General features: G+C 47.8%; 1 protein-coding gene across 1 annotated transcript in view; it reads left to right on the top strand.

The window, feature by feature from the left end:
- The window catches only part of CTDSPL (CTD small phosphatase like), a 121,360-nt gene extending 99,059 nt beyond the window's left edge, over nucleotides 1–22,301 (top strand). Inside the window, 5 exon segments of the mRNA XM_059077410.2 lie at nucleotides 4,319–4,420; nucleotides 7,537–7,593; nucleotides 10,999–11,091; nucleotides 14,680–14,865; nucleotides 18,599–22,301. Of these exon segments, the coding sequence (XP_058933393.1) occupies nucleotides 4,319–4,420; nucleotides 7,537–7,593; nucleotides 10,999–11,091; nucleotides 14,680–14,865; nucleotides 18,599–18,724 (564 nt within the window). The 3' untranslated portion in view covers nucleotides 18,725–22,301.
- The last annotated feature ends 1,884 nt before the right edge of the window (nucleotides 22,302–24,185 follow it).

The following is a 24,185-nucleotide window of genomic DNA, read 5'->3' as shown; positions in this document are numbered from 1 at the left end:
TGGTAATTAGCAAATACTTTGATCTTTGCTAATTTGAAAGTAAAGATTTACTGCTTTGATTTGCATTTCTTCATGAATGAGTATGAACATCTTTTCACAAGTTTATTGTCCATGTGTATTTCTTCTTACCTATTCATTTCTTCTAGATTTTATACTATTTTTAAATTTCGAGGAAATTATCACTCTCCCCCAAATTTATGATATATTTTTTGGCCTTGTTTTTAATCATTTGGCCACAAAGGAGTGTAATTTTATATAGGGAAATGTGTTCATCTTATCTTTTATGGCTCCTGAACTTTATGTCATGCTTAGAAAGCTCTCCCCACTCTATGACTGTGACCCACTTGTCTCCTAGTATTTTAACAGTTTCATCGTTACACTTAAATCTTTGATCCATCTGGATTATGTTGGTGTAGGGCGTGCAGTTGCAATCCAGCTTTATTTGCTTTTCCAGGTGGCAAGTCAGTTGTCTCAGCATCATTTATTGAGTAACCCTTATCTGGACTTGATCTTAAACGTTTCACTTAGTAGCATTTGTCTCCCAACTGGGAGCTGGGGTTTGGGGTCCTCTGTCCCTCTTGTCGGAAGCCTCATGTTCTGTCCAGTAAAAGTCAGGTGTTGAAGGGTAAGGAAAAATGCAGAGGGACAGGCTCGGAAACCGTGAAGTTTGGTGGTGACTCTGAAGGTGAACACTCAGATGCTTTGGCCCCAGTGAGGACCAGACCCCTACCATTCCCACATGCTCGCTGGAATCACGTATGGCCCTGGTGCTTCCAGCTCGGGGTTGACAGTACAGCTGAGCCATAAAATTGCTGAAAGTGGAGAGGAGAAATTTGTTTTCTAACAGTTACGTTTCTATGCTGTCGGCCTAAGCCTTTTAGTAAAAACAGTAGTATACCTTTTCCCACCAAACCTTATGAAGGTCGTATAAGCAGAGCAATTCCTCTAGTTAGAGCTGGTGTCCAGTCTCCTTTGCCCCTCCTGCAGCAGCCCTGAGAGTTCTGCCCTGAGCTCAGGAGGTGCGAGGGGAGGCGGGGTGGGCAGTGTGCAGACTTGGAGCCTGAGAACTCAAGTGCACAGACAACCATCCAGCATACCAAGAAGAGGCACCGCTTCTGTAAGATTTGCAAGGGTGTGTTATGGGGTGGATACCTTAGATTAACTATTCCTGGCTGCCTGTTCACAGGCAAGGACAGGAACTTTCACACCCACTCCCAGAAAGAGCAATGGCATGAATGCCCTTCTCAAACCTCCCTCTCCCCCCATGCTTTCTTACTCCCACCCCACCCCCCTGGCAGTGCCCGCCTGTACTTGGGAGCAAGTCATTGTGTTTAGAAAAGGCTCTTTTTGATATAACTGGTGTTTCTCCTGTTCTTCAGCTTTATGATGACCTGAGAGAAAACTTGCATCAGGACATTTTTTAGTTAATGATTCAAGCATCACCTGAGCAGATCAATTGAAGTCACAAAATAGTATCGCAATTATCTAGTATCCTTGCATGTTCCAAGGACACAGCTGTCCAGAAGAATTCTTACCACTGGTCTGAGGAATTTGCATTAATCTAAAGCCAAGCTCTCAGGGAAGCCGCGTGCATTTAGGAACCGGGCTAAGGATTAATGGACCGCCCCCCTGCAGCGTGTCGCCCCAGCCTGGCCTTGTTCCCTGCAGCAGAAATGCTAAATCAATAGCTTGCTTATTATGCCTGTCACCCCGCTCGCTCACTCTTTTCTCTCTTAAAATAGTGCGGGGAGGCTTTTTCCTTACTGTTAACTCAAAGAATGCTTGTAAAGTGTGGGTTAAACCTGCGAAGAAAGTAATTTTCATTCTCTGGTTTGGAAAATAACTGAGCCACTTTTGGCAGAGCTTTGATGTTTTCAGATATGCTAGGGATAGAAGTTCTAGATCCTTATTTTCCAGGCTAGCAATTACTTAAAGTTAAAATGCTGTTTTAGTCTATAAACGTGTATAAAAAGGGCTAGACAGATACATACCAAACTAAAAAGGGGGGGCACCTGGGGAAAGGAATTGGGGGGGTGAGCATGGAAGAGGGAATACTTGTGTTTTATATGTCTATATTCTTTACAATGAGAATGTGTTTTATTACATAATTGTATAATAGAAAATTAAAACAAATTTTATTCTAGTCACAAGCATGCTTTCTGCTATGGCTCACACAACAGAAATAACCCCAGTCCTCTCTATTACGTTCATTTATTGGGCTTATCACACCCTGCCTTTTTAAACCTCTTTTGAACTTCTTCTTGCAAGTTTATTTTAATTTTTTTAATAAAACCTGCCTGCTTGCTCATTTGTAATGAAGGACATAGTCCTTTCCAGGATACTGGGTCCCACACTCCAAGTCTAAGGCACGTCTTTCCCAGTGCCACATTCTCAGGGATACTGCCTGGTGAACATTCATTAGAGCCAAGGGAGTTGGGAGGCCATAAGGGCTTTTTCTGCTGGATGATGTTGGAGAGGATGAAACACCCACGCTTACTATAGAGAGCCCCCCAGGAATTAGAAATGCTCATGTCTCCACACATTGCTTCATCCTACTCCGCCCCGACAGTCCCTCTAGCCAAGATGATCATAGCACTTGCAAATTTACCTACCCTGTTGACCACCTGCTTTACATTCACTATTGAACCAGCTCAAGTCCAAAATTAACATGAATTCCCTGACTAATGTTCAACTGAAACCAAAAAAAAAAAAAAAAGTGAGAGAGAGAAAGAAATAGCCACTTAAAAGGGAATACTTCTTGATTTCATTATTTTCTTGTTTTATTTGATAAGCTAAATTGTCTATTCTTCAGTGGTTAGGGACAGATATTTTCTTGTGTTTTGTTTTGCATTAAGTATGGAACAGAGCTTGACCTTCCTCCAGGACAGAAAATTAGCTAGTTAACATTGGATACTGAATATGCCACAAAGTAAACTGAAATACTTCAAATCATTTCTAGAATGAGGCAAGGCCCAAGAAATAAATACTCTAAATCAAGAATGAGATTGGCTAAAGATATCTAGCATTTTATTAACTCTTTATGACTTTTTTATTATAACATGAAAGTCAGCTACTACAAAGACATATAAATGGATTTTCTGGTTAACACGCAGCATGTGGATTAAAGTATAACTTCCAGGGACACAGACTCCAAGGGATAAAAGTGCCACCTTCGTTCGATATTACACCACAGTGGGGCATGTACAACGCAGGGCACTGTACATGGACCAGTTTTATTTGTGTTTCCTATTATTGGAGGTCACTTTGGATTGCATTTTGCTGGTAGTTCTATAGTTTCTCTTAAAGTTTTTTTTTTTTTTTTTTTTTGTGGTACACGGGCCTCTCACTGTTGTGGCCTCTCCCGTTGCGGAGCACAGGCTCCGGACGCGCAGGCTCAGCGGCCATGGCTCATGGGCCCAGCTGCTCTGCGGCATGTGGGATCTAACCGGACCGGGGCACGAACCCGTGTCCCCTGCATCGGCAGGCGGATTCTCAACCACTGCGCCACCAGGGAAGCCCTCTCTTAAAGTTTTTTGAAAGCTTCAGTCACTTAAAAAAAAATACTATGGTCCAATAAAGCTCTAAAATATGTTTATATACCACAATGAATTTCAGATGAAATATGACCCTGGAACATAGGCTGCATGGTTAGAGTTGCTCTTATAATTTAACATTCATTTTCATGTTGTCCTTTTTTTTTTTTTTTTTTTTTTTTTTTGCGGTATGCGGGCCTCTCACTGTTGTGGCCTCTCCCGTTGCGGAGCACAGGCTCCGGACGCGCAGGCTCAGTGGCCATGGCTCACGGGCCCAGCCGCTCCGCGGCACGTGGGATCCTCCCAGACCGGGGCGCGAACCCGTGTGCCCTGCATCGGCAGGCGGACTCTCAACCACTGCGCCACCAGGGAAGCCCCGCATGCTGTCCATTTTAATAATAACAATAGCCACCATATATGTGCCAGGAAGAATGCTGGGTGTTTTACTGCAGTTATAGCTGATAACAACCTTTCGTGGTAGGTATTATTATCCCAACTCACAGCCAAAGAACAGAGCTGATATTCAAACCCAAGTTTGTCTGGTTCCAAACCCCAGGCCCTCATAATAGCCATTTCAGGCAGTGGCACAGTATTTGCTTGGTAAAACTTCAACTGCAAACTGCTTATTCCTATTGTTTTTAATAAAATTCCATGATGTGCTTGACCAGGCATTTAAATGTTTGGTTTCATTTCTGACCTCATTGACATAGTGTAATACAATAATAAGGGATTTGGTTTGTCTTTTACATAAAGGTAATAATATTGATTTTTTTTTCCCCCTTTAGCCACCAGCTAAATATCTCCTTCCAGAGGTGACGGTGCTTGACTATGGAAAGAAATGTGTGGTCATTGATTTAGACGAAACATTGGTGCACAGTTCATTTAAGGTAAATCAACATAAAAAACAATCAGTGATCTTTGTGATTTGGTCACAGTTGTATTGGAAAAGGGAAAATTAAAAGGATGAAAGCTTGTGGTTGTTGGCGTATGACCTCACTGTTCATGAAATCCCAATAACAGTTGCTTATTAACTCAGGTGAACATTAACTCAAGTAGCTGAATATTAACATGATTAGTTTGGGGCTGCCAGTATCCCTGAGATTTCATTCTTACGTATGCAATTTGAGTCTTCCAACACTCTGCCCCCTGCAGAAATACTTTTCAGGTGGCACAAGGAAATCAGTGCCCCAGGACACTGCTATGTGTTTGTCAAGGTAACTGGAGCACTGTATGTGCTGCAAGTTGTATTGGGAGGGGCAGGGGAGGCACTGTTGAAAACCATCAAGCAACCGACTATCCGGAAATTTTCCCAGACCAAGTTTTGGAAGATGCCCAACTCTGAAGAAGACTTCCAGAATTAACGGCATCTGAACACATTCAGCCATTTACCTAGACCGTTTTCATGACAAGAGCTTGCTGGAGTTTTTCCTAAGCTTCACGGCTTAATGTGTATCCACCTGCCTGACCTCCCTCCTGATGGCTGTGGCTGCGGGGCCGCAGTGAGCTCAGCTTGCTCTCCATCTCCATCTCCCTGCCAGAACAACAGCCAAGATTACAAATTACCCGAGGGCCTCTATGCAGGAACAGCCATGGCTACGCTCTTGGGAAATGAGTTAATTAATCGTTTTTCCATTTTTTGAAATTGTTTAAAAGAAGCAAATGATTAAAAAAAAGTTTGGAAATAGGGGACTGTGTGTTGGAGAGAAGAAGCAGGTGTGTAGAGTCCTTGTCCTGTTTTCCTTGGGTGTTTCTGGCAATGGAACTGCTCTACTATTGCTGGCCAGTTAGACCACAATCTTCTTTTTACCCCCAGCCCGTGACCCTGCTTACTTTGCTGAGAGACATGAAAGCACCACCTAAGGTGGAGTGTGTGTGTCTGACACCAGCCAGTCACTCCTTGATGGCTCTATGGGAAGTGGGAGAGGCATCAAATTTTCCTGAAGACCTTTCTGCCAGAAACATCCCTCCTTGGGCCTGCTTCTCACTAAACAGAATTCTCCTTGACAGGACAAGGCCAGGCAGTTGTCCTAGAGTCCTTTGGAGAGTGGAGACGGGGCCACACTTACCCCAGGCAGTGAGAAATGGCCCGGCTGGCAGCTGGGGCACGTAGGTACCACTCATTCCCCAGCCCCACAAGGGCCCTTCCAGGATTGGTCCCAGGGCTGCAATGACCTTATATCCCAACTCAACCCTGAATGGCATTGGAAGCCTTTTCTCCCCCATGGGCAGGATGCTCAAGACTTTTTCAAGTCCCTGAGGAAGAAAGCCCTTTAGGACAGGGGTCAGTTGCCATTACAGCATAGACAGCTTCATTCCAAGCAGCTCTGGGAGTGTGGGCATCGCTGGCCAGACTGCCCGAGGTTACTGAGGGTTCCTGCCTCCAAAGGCGAGGCCTTGGCAGCCCCTGGTATCTCCAGGGCCTACTCAGAGGGCATTGATGCGACAGGCTGATGTGAACAGCATCTCTTCGTTTCTTCCCTCCCTGTCCTGCCTACATTTGCGAGCGGAATATTCTTTATCATATGGTTTTTAAGGTTCTGGGCATTTCAAAGCCCTTTGAGAATCCGAAAGCTGTGAACCTCTCTCCTTGAAACTGTGCATCTGTACAGCACGCAGGGCCAGGACCCAGGTTTACAGCCCTGGCTTTGGCCTGGTCTCGCGCAAGAAAAGATGGAGGGCATTGCTTGCTCTGAGCTGGGCAGTGGTTTTCTCTTGTTCTATACTCTGTGGAATATGATTTCACAATCTAATGCCTTGTGAGAATTTCTTCCTTCAGTCTTCTGTTTTCTAGCCTGATTCTCTATTTTAGTTGTGAAATTATAAAATACCGAACTCATCCTTGGCCTTCCAACCAAAGCAGTGAAGACACTATAATCTTAAGCCTCAGGTGCTCTGCTGAGTGCTTAGTAATGGTTCTGTGATCTAGTGTTTTCCTTTTTTCAGTTTACATATCAAAGAACAATGTGTGTGTACAGTAATGGGCTTAAAGGCAGAGACCCCAGTTCAGATTCTGACCAGAGTGCTCTGTGGCCACCACACACGTGTTCTCCCTCCCTGTTTCTCTCCTACGTGTCCCGAGCATCTGTGGTCTCATGATTATCTTGGGCCTGTTCATTTCTACCTGATTTGTGGAATTCCATTTAGAACTGTATGTGAGTCTATCATTGAGAACATAGTGATTGCCGAAGCATCCTGTTTGAATTTTAAGTGTTATTAAGTGTCAGAGTTACTTTAAATATGCAGAGGTTTGTGAGTGTGCTACGTATTGTATTACATAGAGCAGAACAGTCTGGGGTGGGCTGGCTCTCCCCACCGCCCACAGTAGGAGATGGTGCCAGGCAAGGCCTGAAATCACTGATGCATGCTGGATGGAGGTAGGGGCACTTATCAGATCCCTTGCTGTAGTTGTGGATGAGAGGAGAATCCGAGGTCCAGAGGGGAAAGAGCCTGCCCAAGGTCAGGGCCGTGGCCTCTGACTTCTCCCCACATATCCAATGGCCCCACTTGGGGTCCATGTGTTGAACATCTGTCAAGCAGCCCCTCACAGGGCTCTCTGCACTTCTGGGTCCAAGACAAATTCTTTTCCCCTGAGTAGCACTGTCCTCGGGGATCGTCAGGCTCTCACCTCCTCCCCCTGGTGGCCAGCAGTGGTTCCTGCCATGCTGGGAGGGCTCTAGGCAAGAGCTAGGAGGGCTCTAGGCAAGAGCCGGGAGTTTGAAGGAGCCCCGTTCCCAAGCCAGGTGCACCAGTCTTTGTGGTTGGGGCCAGGGAGGTGATTAAAAAGTTGCACCAAGATGCTGAAAATGTAACAATATTCAGAACAGAAAATAATGTGCTTTTCTGCTTGTGCTTATTTTGAGGAGCCATGGCATGCTTCAACATCCTCCTGAATTGTTTTTTCCAACAATAAAAACATTGGTCCAGGCAAGATTTTTTGGTGCTAAAGTTTCCAATTTTATTTTGTTCTTTCAGACATATTAATTATAGTTTCTTTTTCCTCTAGCCTATTAGTAATGCTGATTTTATTGTTCCCGTTGAAATCGATGGAACGATACATCAGGTAAGAAATCAAAGCTAAATCTGAGTTTCAGTTAGCATTTTTTAGTAATTATGTTTCCTGTGAACTGTATTTCTAAATTCCCATTTCATAATCTTTTTATTCCTAAATCAAAAGGAAGTAGATTTTATTAAAAATGCAATGATTTTAAAAATGCAATGATGTTCTGCTTTTTTTTCACTCAGATGAATTTTATACTTAGTTTATAAGGGAAACTATAATCTATTTGTAAATATTAGATGTGGTTGCAAGTTCAAATAGTTCTTTGATTTGATGCAGACTTTTAGAAGTTTCCATATCCCCCACTGGCCTAGCTTGATGGTCTAATTAACTTCCCTGTGTAATTGCTTCAGCTACTCTCCTAGCAGACAACAGGAGAATGTCACAAGTCACCCACTTATGGTAGATTCTCGGGAAAAATTGTCATTTCCAAAGCCAGCCAGTCCAGACTCACCTTGTCACTCCTGCATCGTGTTCTCCAGTGAATATTTAGCAAAATCCAACCCAAAAAGGAAAGGAGGAAGGGTGTGCGTTTTTTGGATCAGCAGGCAGCTTTGAATAAAGATGCCCTAGTCAGTTGGCATACATCTTCTGATTTTTTTCCCCCTTATTTTCCTTTTTTCCTTCATGAAGCTCCTCTGGAAATAGTTTCATTTACGAAATATTGGAAGCATTGTAGGAAGACATTGTAGGTTTTCCACAGGGATGATCCAGTCATCTTCCTTGTCAACCCCAAGATCTAAAGGGAGAGTCTCTGGCCTGGTGTGTTTATATCCCAGGAGGGAAACTCTCCCTTGGTGCTTGAACTGTAACAGGATGTCTTTCCTTAATGATGTCGGTAGTCTCTTTGGCCCTTGAGTGCAGGGTGTCAGAGCTGGGGGATCGGCTGACCCAGCCACCTCATAGCACACATGGGGAAACTGAGGCTCAGCCAGGGAGAGGGTTGGTTCAAGGTCATACAATAGGAAGAATTAAAATGAGAACTCCAGTCTCCTGTTCCTAACCAGGGCTCTTTTTGTGATACTCGAGTCCCTCTCCTCCCCTGCCAGGAGGTCCTGCCAGGAACCGGTCCAGTCCCTGGGAAAGGCAGCTCTGTCCCTGGTGTCTCCACACTTCACACTTTTAAAAGCCATCAGGGAGCCACAATGGCAGGCACTTGGGCATTTAACATTTGCAGAAGTGTCAACAGAATTAACTTATCATCTGAGAAGCAGTTAAGTCTTCTGCATTTATTATCTTGGCTCGTGTTACAAGATAATGAGACAAAGGAGAGGCTGCCCACTGGCATGGCAGGAATTAGGAGAGAAATTAATCCTTCCTTCCTCATGACCGTGAGCGTGGCCCTCAGGACCTGACCTGCTATGGCCAGCCCATTCTCGAAGGAGCCGTCCAGTTGCCCCAGCCCTCCAGACTGTGCTATGATTCACTTGGTGGTAGATACCCCAGAGCTGGGGTCAGAAACTCTCTCTCCTGAGGGAATGAAGCCACAGGCGCCCAGAGGAGGACCAAGGCCCCGGCGAAGGCCGTGGCCTCGTTCAAGTAATCCAGGATAGGCTGTGCAGGTCCCAAGGGGCCTATTCTTGGTTACTTGCACGTGGACGCGGGCCTGGACGCTGGCCTCCGGGCCCAGGACCCTCCTCTCTGCCAGAGGCACCAACACCAGAGTTCCCAAACCAGTCTCCTGCCCTTCGCGTGTAGCAAAGCTTCCTTTCCAAGCAGTATTCCCAGAGAGACTGAGGACCGCATGCCGGATCCATTCCTGGCACCAAGCAGCCTCCTGGGTAAAAGTGGGGCCTGGAGCTACTACAGCCACAGGTCCAGCCCTCAACCCACACCGAGTCCACCCTGCTCCTCAGAGCCCTGTGGGCACCCTCCCTGAGCCATCCTGCTCCTCTGGCCCCTCACTCCACACACCCTTTCAGTCAGCCATGTTTCCCACCAAGTCCTGGCTCTGTGTAAACTCCTTTACCAGCAGCACATCCTCCGTGTGGGGCAGAGCCCCGTTCCCCTCTGTTACTCGTCCTGTCAGGTATCCAGCCTGCTTCGTTTATGGCCCCATGCATACTCGCCCTGGCCTGCTTTTCACATTTCATCTTCAGCCTTTTCTACCCCCATTTCCCCCTCTTTTATTGCTGCCTCTGAAGGGGGCTGGTCATGCAGGGCTCTGGCCATTCTCTAACACCCCAAGTGTTTTCAGGCCAGGTCTCATGCTCATACTGTTTCCTCTGTTTGGAAGCTCACTTCTCATCCTTATCAGCCTGGTGAACTCCTATTCATCCTTCAAGGCCCAGGCCACATGTTCCCTTTTGTGATTCCCTCCCCTTGAGAGGGGAGTTAATCATCCTTAATTTATCCCTCTACTACAGCTTTCATTACACATGTTTATTTTGATATATTTTTCTATACGTCTGCTCTAGACTGTGAGCTCTTCAAGGGCAAGGCCTGTGTTTCACTCACCTTTGTAACTGCTTCAGGCTGAGCCCAGAGCTGGGACTGAGCAAATATGCATTGAATTGAATTTTAACAAGTTTGAATTATTTTAGGGAAATGGCTAATTTCAGATGGAATTTATTCAAGTTTTAATTAGTTCTTCCCTCCTCTCACCTCCTCTATCTTCTCTTGCCAGCTCTGCCTTCTCTCCCCGCTCCCATGTTTCCTCACATTTGTTCAGGCTCCCCAGTCAGGAGCAGAGCCCAGCCACTCTGGGAAAGGCTGCTCTTTGCCCCCCTCTGCTTGGCGGCTCCTCCTGATGGCTGGTTTCCAGGGCCTGGGGTAGGCTGGCTTCAAGTCCCCTGAAGCATCTGTTTCTGGAGCAGACCCAAGCAGAGTTACCTTTGTGGGGTCAGGTAGATGGTTTCCCAAGCCGACAAGGAAGGCCCTTCCTTCAGCTTTGCTGGGCCTGCGCCTCCACCCCAGGCCTTCTTAGCGAGGGAGGGCTTCCAATCAGAGTAGGTAGCAGCTGGAGCAATCCCAGGCCTGCTGGGCAGGGGGCCAGGCCCTGACCTCCCGAAAGGACTACCCCGGACCACAGCCTGTGTCCACAAAGGGCCTGACTGAGAGCATGCGCCGCCAAATGCACGTGAAATGAAGGAATTGTGTCACACAAATGCGGCACGACCCTTCCACTCACTGGTTCTGAAAATCCCCAGGACCTTCAATACCACGGTCAGCTTCCCTTTCCCCCTTGGGAGGAGCGTCTGCTCCGAACTCAGACCTGGAGCCAAATTTGAGGTGTGTCTGGCCTGAAGCGCCATATCTGACTGCACAGCCCTTCGTACGTACCACGTTAAACCAGGGGGCAGGAGGCAGGAAACCTGGTTAGGAATTCTTCCTATGCAGGGTGTCCGGGCCCCAGGCCTTTCCCAGCGGCTGCTGTGACTGACCGGCGTGCTGTCCCTGCCGTTGCAGGTGTATGTGCTGAAGCGGCCACATGTGGACGAGTTCCTCCAGAGGATGGGGCAGCTGTTTGAGTGTGTGCTCTTCACTGCCAGCTTGGCCAAGGTGGGTCCTGCCCCCAGCCCTGAGCGCCCAGCCCCTCCACCCCTGCCCCCTGTCAAGCAGCCCTTTGTTAAGGTGGGGGAAGCTGTCTCCATGGTGAAAGGTTCCCACCCCAGGTGGGATAAATGCAGGCCATGTGCACAGCACCAGCCTGAGAGGCTTCTGGGTTACCATAGCGACAGCACTGGGAACAAATGCTCCATGAAGTTGCTCCCTGCGGCCACTGAAGCTGCTTATCCACAGACCAGGAAACCACACGTGTCCAGTGTAACCAAGAAAGGGCATATGTATCTCATCTGTTGACTGGCTACAGGCTCAGGCCTCATTGCCCTTGGGTTAGGTCACACGGGTTTCAGGGAGAGATAAGAGTCAAAGGTTCATCCACCTGCTGGGGCCAAATGAGAGTTGTGACTGCCCTCATGAGCCCTGGGATCTCAGGCCAGTTGCTTCACTTCTCTCGCCTCAGTTTCTTCTATAAGATGGGGATGATTCCATCTACCTCATGGGGTGGGTCAAATGAGATAATGCCCATAAAGAGCTTAGCACAGGGCCCCACTCCTGTTCAGCAAGTGGCCGTGGAGCACCTGCCGGGTCCCATGTGCTGTGCTGGGCGCTGTCACATGGTAACTGCTCCTGGTTTTCATTCCTTATTATCATAATTATTCATGATGATAAAATAATTCACACATGTTCTGGTCCTGTGGTTTGGTATGAATCTCTGACCCAGCATCTACACTGGTTCTGACCAAGGAGAGTGGTTTCTTGGCCCTCTCCTACTGTTTGAGGGAACTGGCAGGCTCACAGGGCCCCCAGTGTGGTTTAGTCTGTCCCTTCACAGGTGAGCGGAGGCACGTGCGTGGTGCGGAGGGCAGACAGGGCAGGCCCTGCTCCTCGGAAGAGCTCCTTGCCATGACCATGTCTCAAACCCTGACCCTGATGGGGCCAATGCCATCCATTTGTTGATGGCACTGCCGGTGTCTCCATGGGCACCTCAGGGACCCTGATTGGCCCCAGAGATGAGCTCTGTGGGGCCCAAGTTAGCTGTCTGCCTGTCTGCAGACCTGCTCCAAGGACCCACAGACAGCTTCCTCCCCCATGTTCTGTGTCTGCGCGGCTCCCTTCTCTGCATGTCGGGGACTCTGACCCTGAGTTCCCAGACATGCTGCTTTGCCAGGTTGGGCATTGCTGGTTTGGGCCATCTCTGTGTCATGGCCGAGGGGAGAGAGAACCCCACTTGCTCACATTCTGCCAAGCTCATCACCAGGCCGGTAGCGAGGGAATCCAAAGCCCCGGGTTGACCTCTGCATACTGAAAAGAGGAACGTGGCCTCAGGAAAAGCATAATCTTCCCTGGTGGGGACCCTTTCAGATGAACGGTACCAAGGCTAATCGTGCTGCGGTGCCGATGGCTTTTCTGACAGTGCTCTGGGCTGCCAAGGAGGCTGAAGTGATAACCGAAGAAATAACAAACAGGAAGATTGCACAACGCTGGTGGATTGAGAGCTGTTTTTTCTTTGGCGAAATTGAAAGCACTCTTTCTTGGCATCGTCCCCAGCACTTGCTTAAACATCCTTGTTCAGTCGCTCTTCCTGGACGGCTCCCACCTGCCCCTCCATCTGTCTCTCCAGCCCTTCTCTTGCTGCTACCCCAGGCTGGCTCTGCCGAATCAGCCCTCAAGTCTAGCCGTCCAGCTTCTCTCCTCCCTGGTGCACAAGCTCTGCTGTCAGGTGGCCGCTCCCCAGTGCTTGGCTCTGGGCTCAGCCCCAGCCAGCACTGTTGGTGCAGAGGACCTCCTGGCCTGCCACCCGGGGGCCTAAGCAACCCTCTGCTGACTGTCAGAGCCCTTCGGTGTCTGCTTCCCCATCTTAGTGTCCTTCATTCATTCACGCACCCAGCAAGTATGTACCGTGTGTCAGCCGCTGTACTAGGCACTAGGCATACCACAGAGAACAAGAGACAGTCCCTGCCCACATGAAGCTTATATTCCCCACCTTCATCTCCAAGGCCTGGAGCCCCAGACTCAGACATTCCCTTGAAAGATATATGCCACCGCCACCGTTAATGATTATGAAGAAATTAGCTAGAGTGAGCCCCTTAAAAACAACCCGCGTGGCACTTGGCCACCCTCACCAGCAGAAAACTGTAGAGCCCTGAGCTCACCCCACTTGGTTGGCAGGAAATCCAGCCTCCTCCTGGACTCTGCTCCATCAGGATGTCTCTGGAGAGAGGAGGACTCACCCATGGAACCAGGATGCTGCTTGTAGCCCTTCATCCTGCAGCCGTGCCTGCCTTGGCTCTGCATTTGGGCTGCTGTGCGTTCCGCCACTGGCCTTCCCAATACCACCAGCCTCAGGTGCTTCCTACCTCCCTGGCAGAGCCTCTGGGCCCCTAGGGAAACTGGCTGTGCCCCTCACCTGAGTCTTGGTGCTGAGGCCTGACCTAACATCGGGCTGGGAGCTGCCACTCTTTTGCCTTCAGCCCAGGCCACTCAGTCTGGAAGAAGATTTTCCCTCAGGGATAACCCCTTTATTTCTTTATCCAGTTCAGCCTGCTTTAGGGGAAATTCCCCAAGGCCATGGAATAGGGCCAAGCTGGATGAACCCCAACTGTGAGCGGGGCTCCAACTCCCTCCCTTAAAACTCCTGGGCTCCATGTAAATGGAAGTGCTGTCTGGGCACCATCCAGTGACAGTAGGGGACTGGGCTGGCCCAGCTGCCCAGAGCACCGCTAGGGGGCAGTGTGGCCCCGTGCACACAAGCCAGATCCCAAGTCCGCTCTTTCGTTCACTGATGGAACTAGTATTTACTGAGCCCTACTATGAGGTAGGCACCCACAAGTGCTAGGGATGTCATGGGGAACACGACAGGCAAGGCCTGGGCCCTGACAGGTGACGGGAGGAGCGTAAGGTGGCCCCAGGTGGTGGTGAGCTCTGTGGGGGCAACGGCTGTGAGGCCAGAGAGTAGCCAGAGAGGAAGGGCTAGGTAGGTGATAAGGGAAGCCAAGATCTGAAAAATGAGAAGACAGAAGGAGAAGTTCGTGCAGAGAGCGGGAGAGAGAGTGTTCCATGCAGAGGGGACACTGGTACAAAGGTCCTGACCATGTGCAAAGCCAGTGTGGCTCGAGTGACTTGAGATGGAGCTGAGAAGTGGCTGCAGCCGTACAGTATCCGGCAGGGACCAGGGGGGCCTCTTTCCAAATGTGACAGGAAGACAGTGCAGGGAGTCATGTGGTCTGACAGATGTCTTCCAGCGGCCGCTCTGACAGCTGTGGGGTGAATGGGTGGAAAGGAGGCTCACGCAGCCACCGCAGGCCAGAGATTACAGAGGCCCAGACGAGGCAGTGACAATACAGAGAGATCCAGGTGGAGTCGAGATATTTTGGGAGCTGGAACTGACAAGAATTTCTGATGGATTGGGTATGAGAAGTGAGAGAAATGGAAGAATCCAGGGTGTCAGGGAAATAACCAGGATCTTGAAACACATCCAGTTATTTAATTCCCTTTTTAGAAAAGCAGTACGGATCTTGCTGCAGGAGGTCAGGGCTTCTGGGCTCTTCCAGGCGCCCGGGCTTCACTGTAACACCTGCTTTCCAGTACGCAGACCCTGTGGCTGACCTGCTGGACCGCTGGGGTGTGTTCCGGGCCCGGCTCTTCCGAGAATCGTGTGTTTTCCATCGAGGGAACTATGTGAAAGACCTGAGTCGCCTTGGGCGGGAGCTGAGCAAAGTGATCATCGTGGACAATTCTCCTGCCTCGTACATCTTCCATCCTGAGAATGCAGTAAGTAGCCCCAAAGCAAAACGACGCAGAGCTCCATCTGAGCTCTCTTGCCGGGCAGAACCACTTTTGTACCTTCAAGCACCTCTGCGGGGTTCCTTGGCCTTTTCTTTGGTGAAATCCCAACTCTGTCACTTAGCAATTACATGACATTGGCCAAGTTATTTATGCCCATTGAGCTTCAGTTGTCCTCTCTGTCCAATGGGGAGTATAAGCATGCTGATCTCATAGGATTGTTGGAGGATTGGGTGGCAGTACGTGAAAAGCACTTAGAGCAGAGCTTGCAGGCTCAATGAGCCTGTATTTCTTTAGCATCTTTAGGATTGTGACCGAGAAGGTTCTGTCATTAGCTTCCTGGAACTGGCTGTTGCCCAGGACTTCATGACCCCTGTAGACTTAGAAGGCCTGGGTGACCTCTTCAAGAGAAGTATTAAGAATGAATAGCGGGCTTCCCTGGTGGTGGTGCAGTGGTTGAGAATCCGCCTGCCGATGCAGGGGACATGGGTTCGTGCCCCGGTCCGGGAAGATCCCACATGCCGCGGAGCGGCTGGGCCCGTGAGCCATGGCCACTGAGCCTGCGCGTCCGGAGCCTGTGCTTCCCAACGGGAGAGGCCACAACGGTGAGAGGCCCGCATATCACAAAAAAAAAAAAAAAAAAAAAAAAAAAAGAATGAATAGCACTTCAGTGAGGTCTTCAGATAAGACTGCCAGGCTTTACCACCTCATAGTGATGTCTAAAAAGTAGACAACGGGAACATTTCCTACATAAAACTCCATGGAGCATGGCAGTTCCCAGTGCCGACTCCCTTGGGGCAGCACGACCCAGAGCAGGAGAGACGCCCTCCTGCTGCCCGCCCTTCGTTTCCGGGGGAAGAGAGACCAGCCCCGTTGGTGATTGCTCTCCGCTCCTCAGTGACCACCACGCCAGGCCTCAGCTCAGGCCCTAGAGAGGGTGTTTCTCCCAAGCCCAGGTTTCTCAGACTCAACAAAAGCCCAAACAGGGTCCTTTCCTGGAGGCCAGAACTCTGTTGCTCCACTTATAACCAAAAAATGAGTTCAAACTAGATTCCATTAGTGTATAATCATTATTTGAACAAACATTCAAAATGTATTCTATTTAAATATGCTCCTTTTGTTGAGTTAATCAAATTCAACTTAATGCATTTTGTAATGTGTCTAACAGATAAGGGTTCTTTTTAACATAATCCCAATTCCAGGGACTTTCCTGGCAGTCCAGTGGTTAGGACTCCATGCTTCCATTGCAGGGGGCACGGGTTCGATCCCTGGTCTGGAAACTAAGATCCCACAAGCCTCATGGCATGGCCAAAAAAAAAAAAAAAAAAAAATCCCAATTCCATGATCACATCTGATAATACTAACAGTTTCTTAATATTATCTAACATCCAGTCTGTGTTCATCTTTTCCCTATCATCTCAAAATATTTTCTTACATTTGGATTATTTGAATCAGAATCCAAACAAGGTCCATACATTGCTTTGGTATTGTGTACTCACTGTGGTATCACACCAGGAGGCATATAACATCAGGTTGTACCACCTTTAAAGATTTTGAATTGATTTTTGGATTCAGGTGTTGTCAGCCTGATCCATCCATTTTTAAATTTTCAATCGACCTTTCACCTAAAAATGTGAGCAGTTGTTGATGATCCTTACCTACATCCACTATTTCATTAGGAATTGCAAAATGGTGATTTCTAAATCCTATCATTCTTTCTGCATTTATTGGCTGGAATTCTTTTTTTTTTTTTAATTGAAGTTGTTCTCATTGACTATTTGATTACCCTAAAATTCATTTTGAATGTTTGAATAGGGAAGTCAGAGTAAAGTCTTGGTTCTTTTTCTTTAATTCTGCAGTTTTCAGAATCATGAGTTGGTGCTCTAGCAACCTCCAAAAGTAACCAGTGAATTTTTTTAGGTACCATTATGAACTCATGGATTTTTTTAATGTTATAACTTAAGTCCATCTATTATCCTTTTGTACACTCAAATGTTCACCTTTGGCCATTGGATGCCCCTTCAGATAGCAATAGTCTTTGATAGCTTCCTGCTTTCTGGTCCAACGAGATGTTCCAAGCTCATCTTGTCCATTTCTTGCTCCAGCCCTGGAATCAGCCATTTTTCTATGAAACCTGGTTCATAAGAATGAAAATGGTATCTAGAGACCACAGTTCGGGTGGGTTCTCATTGTTACTGGATGTCCTTTGTTTCCAGTCCTTTCTACTGGACAGAGCTAAAATACACTTATTTTTATTTTTAGAATGAAAACAAAATCATAAATTCACATTGGTTTTTCCAATTCAGTTGTAACAGTTTTTATTTAATTTCTTTTTGGTTTTGTATTTGTGTCTCCTCTTATGCTGAAACTCTTGATTCCTAAAGATATTAACATCATTACAGATTTGATTTATTCTATAGTATACATTTAATAGCTTCAAAATTGCATTGTTTTAATATTATTACTAATAGTAAAACAATTGAATGCATTTAGAGGTTTTGTTTTTTTGAGAAATCTACAAACAACACTATGTTTCAAAATCACTTGAAATAATCCTCTCTATGGTTATGTCACAAAGTTATATACACTAAGGTTCATCTTTTGTTGCTTTTTTCTTAATGATTTAATTTTATTTCAATTATGTAACACATTTACATAGTTTAACATCAAAACTATCAGCAAAGATAAATTCAGAGAAGTCTTGTGTCCATTTCTGCCCATTCACCCATTCCTGCCCCTTCCCCAGGAGTAGTCATTTTTTGGTTAATCCTTACCTTGTTTCTTTTTTTAAATTACATGCTGAATTTTTATGTTTCTAAGCAGTCTTTAGATTTGTAAAATGGTCAAAAATACTGCTTTTAAAGTTTTTTGGCTTCCCCAAATTTCTTTTGGCCTCTCCCTGTTGTGGCCTCTCCTGTTGTGGAGCACAGGCTCTGGACGCGCAGGCTCAGCGGCCATGGCTCACAGGCCTAGCCGCTCCGTGGCATGTGGGATCTTCCCGGACCAGGGCACGAACCCATGTCCCCTGCATCGGCAGGCGGACTCTCAACCACTGCGCCACCAGGGAAGCCCCCCAAATTTCTTTTAATATCTCTTCTTTGCACCCCTGTCTACCACCCACTAGTAGCCTTCCCCACCTCTCTGTCTAAACCTAAGTTAGAATGCTGTCTTGCCCATGACTTCAGAATGTTCTGAAAATTTATACTTCCCCTTTTAACTGATCTCTGCTAAGCGTGGGAGGAAGTGGTCCACTTCTCCTTGCCGTGCAGTCTGGCACAGTGACCCTAAGTGGAAGCCCTCTGATGCCCTCTGCGTGGGCTCCCTGATGTCAGTGTTGGCTGGTGACCTCTGGCTCCAAGCGCTCTGAGGTACAAGAAGCTGGTTTCATGCAATGGCATGAGCGTTTTGGAATTAGCAAGGTGCTAAGCTAGTTATATATTCTGCGCCCTGGCCACCTTTTCTGCGGCAGGAAAACAAAACAAGCAAATGCCTGCAAAGTGGGTACACTTAATTTTTTGCCTTCCTGAACCAGGTAGATCTGGATTGATTTTAGTTGGGACAAGAGAACGAACAAGATGATGATGATGATTATTATGATGATTTCCAGGTACCCATCCTCCTTACCAAAGAAAATGTTTAAAGTACAGGGACCCAGTCAGGCTAGAAGCAGCCCCCAGGCCTGGATACAGTTCTGCTGCCCTTTCCATGTACTGTCTTCCAGGTGCCTGTGCAGTCCTGGTTCGATGACATGACGGACACGGAGCTACTGGACCTCATCCCCTTCTTTGAGGGCCTGAGCCAGGAAGACGACGTGTACAGCATGCTGCACAGACTCTGCAGTAGGTAGCCCCGGCCTCCGCCCGCCTCCCGCCTGTGCACCCCGGAACCTCAGCCTCGGGACCTGCCTGGCCTCAGCTCCCCAGGAGCTAAGAGTGAGGACACGCCATACTCCAGGCCACGGGGCGAATGTGGCCATACCTACCTGGTTTATTTTTTAAGAACAGAAACAACTATTTTAAAATGAACTCTTTTAACGAATTTCATAAAGGGACATGCATTTTACTGGATTTGCTTTTCTTAAAACATACCAAAAAGGAAAAAAATGGGGGAAAAAAAAAAAGCTTGATATCTATCAGACTTCCTTTCAACTGTCCTCCCCTCCAGCAGACAGCCTGTCCCCTTCTACCCCAGCTCAGAGTAGCTGACCCAACTCAGAATCTCTTTCCTACAGGATGAAGTGCCTTTTTGAATGTTATTTTAAGCTGAGAGTTAATTTTTCTACACAACGTATTTCCAGACATCTTTTAGTCTTTTATTGTCTTAGCTTCTCTAAGAAGATAAATATGACAATTTTCTAAAACCTGGAAGGTGGGAGGGAGGTGGGTGGTAAGGGATGGGGGTGAGTCATAGGAGCGTGTCTCCCAGCAGGCGTGCTGCTCCAACCGCCTGTGGCATGCCGCAGGGTCAGGCCCCTGCGAGGAGATTTTGTGACGGTGTCAGCGTGTGCATTCATTTCTGACCCAGTTTGGAATGTATCCGCAATCGTGTGGCTCAGCGCTTTAGGAAATGATAGATCCTTTTATATTACTCTTATTATTTCTGACGGTGACACATTTGTCTTGAGGTCACAGTTTCCCCTTGAAAAGTGGCATCATGTCACTTCCGCTTTCACACTACTGCCATACTTCTGTATGTTTTTGGTTTGGTTGTTGTTGGTAAAGCAGTTCTAAGAAACTCTAAAACCCTTGGATAGTTAAAAAAAAAAATCTTTTGATTGATTTTAAATCTGTCCTTTCCAAAAGCTGGATACCCGTGGAGCTGTTTGGGAATTTTCTTTGCTGCTACCGTGCTGCCACCAAATGGAATTGACCAGCGGCTGTTACACTGTTCTTTGCCACTGTGCCTACGCTCAGAATCTGCTCACTGCTAAGCTGCATACTTGGACAGGGTCAGAAACATAGGTGTCCCACCCCGTTGCAGGCTATGGACTGCGTTCCTTCCCTGGCACCAGCCTCGGGAGTTCAGAAGGGAACAAAGACCAAAAGGGCCAGCGCACCTGACCGGTGTGGCATTCATTTCAAACGGCAGTCAAGCTCAGAGTTCCTGATAAGCTGACCGTTCTCTCTTGAGAACCTGTGGCCTCAACCCACCACCACGCTGACATGGCCCTTGTCCATCTCTTGGTCTTCTCTTTTGAAGCACAGCCTATTTCTGAGCCGAGGGTTGGGGAAACGCGCCTAGATGTGGGACCCATCGCCCAGAGCCAAGGAGAGGAAGGGCCCCCTCCCTGAGCCGGGGCTCCCCTTGCAGCCTTTCCCAGTGAGATCTTTTAAGCAGTGCCATGTTCCTTGTTTGACAATAAGACAGTCTATAAAGTATTGCTCTTAAAGATAATTTAAAAGAACCCTTTCATGTTGGCACCATTGCCTTAGTCCTCTATGGGTCGGGCCGGAGTTCTGATGGGAGTGACTGTCACTAAGAAGACTGGAAAACGGTGGGGGGCGGGGAGCTGTCGAAGTAAAATTTCTTTTCTGCTTTTCATTCATAAAATAGTGAAGCCAGCTGCCAATCACGTCCTCCCAACAGCACTTTGGTCTGCAGACTGCCGTGCTTTCAGAAGAGAAGTAAGTATTCAGGGGTAACCAGGTCTCCCCATGCTCTGAGTGTTCCAAACCCAGTAATCCACATGCCAGTTAAAATAGAAACAGCCCCTTGCAAGGCATGACTACAGAAAATAACAGTTACGTGGCAGGTCTGCACATGCCATACACCTTGATTTGGAAAACTAGTCACTAAATGAACCCACTGCCTTAAATGTCTTGAATGTTGCAGTCAAGTGTCTGACATGTGTTGACATCCACACAGAAATCAGTCCTGATGAGAGCCTTAGAACCTCACCTGTGCCCCCTTCTTTGTTGGCATCCTAAGGTCTTATTTGGAGTAGGGGGCAGAGAGGACTGAAATTCTAGAATATTCCAGGGGAATCAAACCTAGGAATCATGCCCCACTTCCGATGGAGTGAAGACACTTGGCAGGCTTGAGCCAGACAGTTCACCTGGTCATTCCTGAAACCGTGAGCACCATTGCACTGAGCCAGTGCAGAGCTGCCGGGGGTGGAACCCAGTTCCTGCCACCACAGACACAGAATGTCTCAGGAGGGCAGGAGGCCCTCGGAGGTTCTGTATTCTGTGCACCTTATTTGACCCCACTCCAAAATTCCGTTCTTATTTTAACCCTTGATTCTGCTTTATGTACATAATCAAAATATCTATATCGATATATATATTTTTAATCATCTACATGTAAATGAAGCAATAGAATTCTAACATAAGGCCAAGAAATGAGATGAATGTTTGGGGTTTATGTTTTTTAAGGTAAATACGGGTATTGTTTTTAATTATTACCTTTTATTAAATTGTGGGCTTTAAAACCTAATGAAACCTATCAGCTATTTCTCTGTGCCATATACTTCCCATGTTACCAAAACACCCCCCAACTCTTTAGCCAAATGAGAAATCTGACCTCCTGAGTTTCCATGGTCCTTTCAGTACCAGGTTAAAATATAGCCTCCTGGAAAAATATTTTTTACATTAAGATCTGGAAGAGGATTCTGTGGGTCGTGGAGTGTGATGTTATCACACCTCTGGCCGGGCCTTGAGTGGAGGTGCCCAGGCACACCTGAGGTTGTTACTGCTCTGTCTTCCATTGCTCTGGAATCCTACGTGTTGGTCCGTGGTTTCACCCATTAGCTGTTTGTAAACAATGCATCTGTATCCTAAAAAGAAGCACCACATGTCATAGCTGATGGTTGATGGGGAAAACTCCTTTGATGTGGTGCAATTTTGATGAGATGATTTTGGAGACATGAGGATGCCCTAATGACACTGATTTGTCATGGTTGCAGCATTTGAACTTGTATAAAAAGGAAATCTGTATAAGTCTATAACCTGGCAACATTTTATGACCCTGTATATTAAAGATGGCTTTCTCATAAAATCCAGAACCACACAGCCCTATGGTCAAACACTCGTGACGTTTGTGCCTCTGCTTTTAAAGGTGCTGTGATGGACAGTTGGCATGCCAGGGTTCAAGAAGAGTGGATGGTTTGAAATGCTTGCATATACCTGTGCAAAATCAACTGGCTGCCTCTGTTCCTATTTTACTGTAAATTTCATGGTGTCTGTTCTTGTTCCATTCTCTAGGGAGCTTCTCTATAGACAAACACACACACACACACCCCAAGTGGTGGAGATGCTGGTGTCTGGGTAGTCATGGATTTCTGTTGGACATTTGAATGTGTAAACAATCCAGCATCACTGGGGAAATGCGACATGTAGAAGGTGCACGTTTCCAGGGGCGAGCATTGTCAGTCAAGAGATTTGCAATGATTTCCTTCCTGCCAAAAATAAATACATGAAACTGCGCTCTCTTGTGGATGGACTGCTTCTTAGCACCTCTCCTCACTCTGTTCTCTGTTCTCTCCCAGCTGCACAGCCTCACACGGGCACCTTGGGTCTCCCGGTGCCCCAGCTTCTGAAGAGCAGGGGCCAATGGGAGCAGGATCTCAGGAGCCACGGACCTTGACTCCAAGGGGAGCTAGGAAACCACTCTGCCCAGTGCTAGGACCCTGGCTTCATCTCCCCAGACAGAAGCGGTTTGGCTCACCATCCTCCCCCAAGGATTCCAGCCCTACCAACAGGCTTCCAAGTGCAGCCTGAGGAAACCCCAGCCCCCACCCCAGCCCCTCAGAGCCACAGGCATTGAATGTGGTACCTAAACCCATAGCCCTCGCATATGCTGGCTGAGGTGCTGTGGTTATCAGGTGAAGCATGGCAAAGGACCCAGGAAGAGAGTAAGGATATCCAGAACAGTTTTCTCGCACTGGGACATCCAGAAACATTGCCCTCAGCCCAGCCCCTCTGTATGAGAAGGTAAGGGGCTACAAGTTCCCCGCCCTGCCCCTCTGCTAGGAAGTCCCGGCGGAGCCTTGGGCACAGCCTCGCCACTCTAAGGACTGTCTCTTCATAATGATACCTAATTCGGATAACAAAAAACACCAGGGTCAACAGTCTCAGCAGATGGGTCTTATCCCCATTTTGTGGATGAGAAAACGGAGACCAGTGAGACAGTGCTCTGCAGTCTATTCTGTCTGTCACAGGGATACAGGGTTCTGCCAGGCATGTATATTCATCCCAAAGAACACCGGGCACAGTGTTATATCAGGCCAGGAAACCTAATATTTACCCAGAGACACACCCCAAACCCCACCCACCCACCCCCCCAGTTAGTCTGTGCCATGCCCCTAGGTGCCCTCTCTGCAGTAGAGCACCTGGCCAGCCGGAGCGGTCACCCCAGCTTCCTCCCTGGTTCTAGATTCCTAGGCTCTGTCCCTCTTTCTCTCCTTCGCTCAGCTCCCTAGCCCTCTCCCTCCCCTTGCCTTCTCTGGCATTGCCCCCAGGCCCCACCTTTGCATACAAGCAAACAAATGGTTGAGAACTGTCACTGCCCCTGAAGCTGGGTTTAAATGGTCTGGGGTGGACTTGAGGATCTGTATTTTTAAGGGCCCTCGGGTGTCTAATGGGCAGCCAGAACTGAGAATCACTGGGTTAGGAGAGGGTGCTGTAAGCGAGGTGTGGGGTGGAAAACCTAGAGCCCACATAGCCTCCTCCTGAAGGCCTGAGGGTCCAGTGTGTTCTCCTTGGAGATCAGGCTAGTGGCCATGCCAGTTGGTGAATCTGGGCCATGAGCAGCCTGTTGATTCACAGGCAGCCCTGGCATAGGAGATGTGTGCCACGCCAGCATCCCAGGTTACCCAGACTGTGCCGCTTATCCATAAGCTCAGCAGACTGTCTTCCCAGGTCGGCTTTCCCCAGCCACTTCTCCCCAGCCTCCTACCCAGGTCCTGGAATACAGAGGTGATAGGTGCTCAAACAAGAAAACATTAGGAGGTGAACTCTCAGTATGCCAGGTCCCAAGCAAGTGACCTCTTGATGACGTGTTCCCTTCCCACCTATTCAGAGGACCCGTGCCAGCCCAGGTCTCTAAGGGTGGGCATCATATTTTTACGTGCCCAGATGATTCAAAGGTGCAACCAGGGCTGAGAACCCCCACTCTGACTGGCTATGGAAGAAAAGAAAGTCCCCCAAAACTCTTCCAGGCCTGACATCTCCAGGTATGGCAGAGGAATTATGGGCAGGGCTTAGGTGGAATGACATATTGCTTTACCTGAAAGATGTTATGTATTCATTGCAAAAAATTCAGGAAACTCAGAAAAGTACACAGAAAACACCATATGGACACTGGGAGTC

Source organism: Kogia breviceps, chromosome 10 (assembly GCF_026419965.1).
Source record: "Kogia breviceps isolate mKogBre1 chromosome 10, mKogBre1 haplotype 1, whole genome shotgun sequence".
NCBI classification, from domain to species: Eukaryota; Metazoa; Chordata; class Mammalia; order Artiodactyla; family Physeteridae; genus Kogia; species Kogia breviceps.
Note: the sequence above shows the minus strand (reverse complement) of the source record. Positions and strands in the feature narration are given on the sequence as shown.